The 3,952-nt window shown below is 51.5% G+C and overlaps 1 protein-coding gene across 1 annotated transcript; it reads right to left on the bottom strand.

Moving 5' to 3' along the window:
• Positions 1 to 218: 218 nt before the first annotated feature.
• Positions 219 to 1,524, bottom strand: LOC124030748 (V-type proton ATPase subunit H-like; the record flags this gene model as incomplete). The annotated part of the gene is made up of 2 exons (XM_046341954.1): positions 1,391 to 1,524; positions 219 to 336 (listed from the first exon to the last, which is right to left on the bottom strand). Coding segments are annotated over exons 1-2 (237 nt in total), but the record flags the coding sequence as incomplete, so codon positions are not given.
• Between the last annotated feature and the right edge of the window lie 2,428 nt (positions 1,525 to 3,952).

The following is a 3,952-nucleotide window of genomic DNA, read 5'->3' as shown; positions in this document are numbered from 1 at the left end:
TAGTACCTAGTAGTATAGTAGAAGTACGTACCAGTTGTGGACCATGAGTTTAAACTAGTACCTAGTAGTAGTAGTACGTACCAGTTGGGGACCATGAGTTTAAACTAGTACCTAGTAGTAGTAGCACCGGTTGGGGACCATGAGTTTAAACTAGTACCTAGTAGTACCAGTTGGGGACCATGAGTTTAAACTAGTAGCTAGTAGTATAGTAGAAGTACGTACCAGTTGTGGACCATGAGTTTCTGCACAGCCAGCAGGGCGTTGTAGCGGACCAGCTGATCGTCATGGTGCATGTGGTTCATCACCAGCTGTTTACCTCCAAGCTGCTCTATCACCCTGACACAGAGATAAACACTGGTTATATAAACGCCGAGTGGACAAAACATTCCCACAGTTGTCAAGTTGGCTGGATGTCCTTCGGATGATGGACCGTTTTTTGATATATGCAAGAAACTGTTGAGTGTAAAAAAAACAGGTGCGCCTGGCAGCTACCACCATACCCCGTTCTAAGGCAGCTACCACCATACCCCGTTCTAAGGCAGCTACCACCATACCCCGTTCTAAGGCAGCTACCACCATACCCCGTTCTAAGGCAGCTACCACCATACCCCGTTCTAAGGCAGCTACCACCATACCCCGTTCTAAGGCAGCTACCACCATACCCCGTTCTAAGGCAGCTACCACCATACCCCGTTCTAAGGCAGCTACCACCATACCCCGTTCTAAGGCAGCTACCACCATACCCCGTTCTAAGGCAGCTACTACCATACCCCGTTCTAAGGCAGCTACTACCATACCCCGTTCTAAGGCAGCTACTACCATACCCCGTTCTAAGGCAGCTACTACCATACCCGTTCTAAGGCAGCTACTACCATACCCCGTTCTAAGGCAGCTACTACCATACCCCGTTCTAAGGCAGCTACTACCATACCCCGTTCTAAGGCAGCTACTACCATACCCCGTTCTAAGGCAGCTACTACCATACCCCGTTCTAAGGCAGCTACTACCATACCCCGTTCTAAGGCAGCTACTACCATACCCCGTTCTAAGGCAGCTACTACCATACCCCGTTCTAAGGCAGCTACTACCATACCCCGTTCTAAGGCAGCTACTACCATACCCCGTTCTAAGGCAGCTACTACCATACCCCGTTCTAAGGCATATGTTGTCCTAATCATTACCCCTCTGAATGGCACACAGACACAATCCATGTCTCAAGGTTTAAAAATCCTTCTTTAACTGGTCTCCTCCTCTTCATCTGCACTGATTGAAGTGGATTTAACAGGTGACATCAATAAGGGATTATAGATGTCACCTGTTCAGTCTATGCCATGGAAAGAGCAGGTGTTCATAATGTATTGTTCACTCAGTGTATACTGTGTGTCCTTACCGTTTCCCCCGAGGGTAGTGTCTGACATATTCTCCAACATCATGAGCAGCTACAGCAATAACCTGAGGGTCATCAGATACCTCCAGCAGCCGAGTAAGGATCCTGAGGAGGGAGAACATAACACATAACTAACCCTGACATCAGATACCTCCAACAGCCGAGTAAGGATCCTGAGGAGGGAGAACATATAACACATAACACACCCTGACATCAGATACCACCTCTTCACCCTGACACCAGATAGCACCCTGACACCAGATACCGCCTCTTCACCCTGACACCAGATACCGCCTCTTCACCCTGACACCAGATACCGCCTCTTCACCCTGACACCAGATACCGCCTCTTCACCCTGACACCAGATAGCGCCCTGACACCAGATAGCGCCCTGACACCAGATACCGCCTCTTCGCCCTGACACCAGATACCGCCTCTTCGCCCTGACACCAGATACCGCCTCTTCGCCCTGACACCAGATACCGCCTCTTCGCCCTGACACCAGATACCGCCTCTTCGCCCTGACACCGCCCTGACACCAGATACCGCCCTGACACCAGATACCGCCCTGACACCAGATACCGCCCTGACACCAGATACCGCCCTGACACCAGATACCGCCCTGACACCAGATACCGCCCTGACACCAGATACCGCCCTGACACCAGATACCGCCCTGACACCAGATACCGCCCTGACACCAGATACCGCCCTGACACCAGATACCGCCCTGACACCAGATACCGCCCTGACACCAGATACCGCCCTGACACCAGATACCGCCCCTTCACCCTGACACCAGATACCGCCCCTTCACCCTGACACCAGATACCGCCTCTTCACCCTGACACCAGATACCGCCTCTTCACCCTGACACCAGATACCGCCTCTTCACCCTGACACCAGATACCGCCTCTTCACCCTGACACCAGATACCGCCTCTTCACCCTGACACCAGATACCGCCTCTTCACCCTGACACCAGATACCGCCTCTTCACCCTGACACCAGATACCGCCTCTTCACCCTGACACCAGATACCGCCTCTTCACCCTGACACCAGATACCGCCTCTTCACCCTGACACCAGATACCGCCTCTTCACCCTGACACCAGATACCGCCTCTTCACCCTGACACCAGATACCGCCTCTTCACCCTGACACCAGATACCGCCTCTTCACCCTGACACCAGATACCGCCTCTTCACCCTGACACCAGATACCGCCTCTTCACCCTGACACCAGATACCGCCTCTTTACCCTGACACCAGATACCGCCTCTTCACCCTGACACCAGATACCGCCTCTTCACCCTGACACCAGATACCGCCTCTTCACCCTGACACCAGATACCGCCTCTTCACCCTGACACCAGATACCGCCTCTTCACCCTGACACCAGATACCGCCTCTTCACCCTGACACCAGATACCGCCTCTTCACCCTGACACCAGATACCGCCTCTTCACCCTGACACCAGATACCGCCTCTTCACCCTGACACCAGATACCGCCTCTTCACCCTGACACCAGATACCGCCTCTTCACCCTGACACCAGATACCGCCTCTTCACCCTGACACCAGATACCGCCTCTTCACCCTGACACCAGATACCGCCTCTTCACCCTGACACCAGATACCGCCTCTTCACCCTGACACCAGATACCGCCTCTTCACCCTGACACCAGATACCGCCTCTTCACCCTAACACCAGATACCGCCTCTTCACCCTAACACCAGATACCGCCTCTTCACCCTAACTAACCCGAACTTTAGAAACGTCATCACACTAACATCAGATACCTTTATAAACTACCATTTCTTTCAAAAATATTAGAATCACTGACACTCTCAGCTAAGGAGCTGGTCTGTCTACAGTACCTAGATGCAAAACCAAGACGGGTGTGGAGCGTTCTCTAGTAAAGCCCCTCAATTACAGAACAGCGTTCTCTCGTAAAACCCCTCAGTTACAGAACAGCGTTCTCTCGTAAAACCCCTCAGTTACAGAACAGCGTTCTCTCGTAAAACCCCTCAGTTACAGAACAGCGTTCTCTCGTAAAACCCCTCAGTTACAGAACAGCGTTCTCTCGTAAAACCCCTCAGTTACAGAACAGCGTTCTCTCATAAAACCCCTCAGCTACAGAACAGCGTTCTCTCGTAAAACCCCTCAGTTACAGAACAGCGTTCTCTAGTAAAGCACCTCAGTTACAGAACAGCGTTCTCTCGTAAAACCCCTCAGTTACAGAACAGCGTTCTCTCGTAAAACCCCTCAGTTACAGAACAGCGTTCTCTAGTAAAGCACCTCAGTTACAGAACAGCGTTCTCTCATAAAACCCCTCAGCTACAGAACAGCGTTCTCTCGTAAAACACCTCAGTTACAGAACAGCGTTCTCTCATAAAACCCCTCAGTTACAGAACAGCGTTCTCTCATAAAACCCCTCAGTTACAGAACAGCGTTCTCTAGTAAAGCACCTCAGTTACAGAACAGCGTTCTCTCATAAAACCCCTCAGTTACAGAACAGCGTTCTCTCGTAAAACCCCTCAGTTACAGAACAGCGTTCTCTCAT

This window comes from Oncorhynchus gorbuscha, unplaced genomic scaffold, assembly GCF_021184085.1.
Source record: "Oncorhynchus gorbuscha isolate QuinsamMale2020 ecotype Even-year unplaced genomic scaffold, OgorEven_v1.0 Un_scaffold_14964, whole genome shotgun sequence".
Lineage (NCBI taxonomy): Eukaryota > Metazoa > Chordata > Actinopteri > Salmoniformes > Salmonidae > Oncorhynchus > Oncorhynchus gorbuscha.
This window is presented reverse-complemented; position numbering and strand designations above follow the sequence as displayed.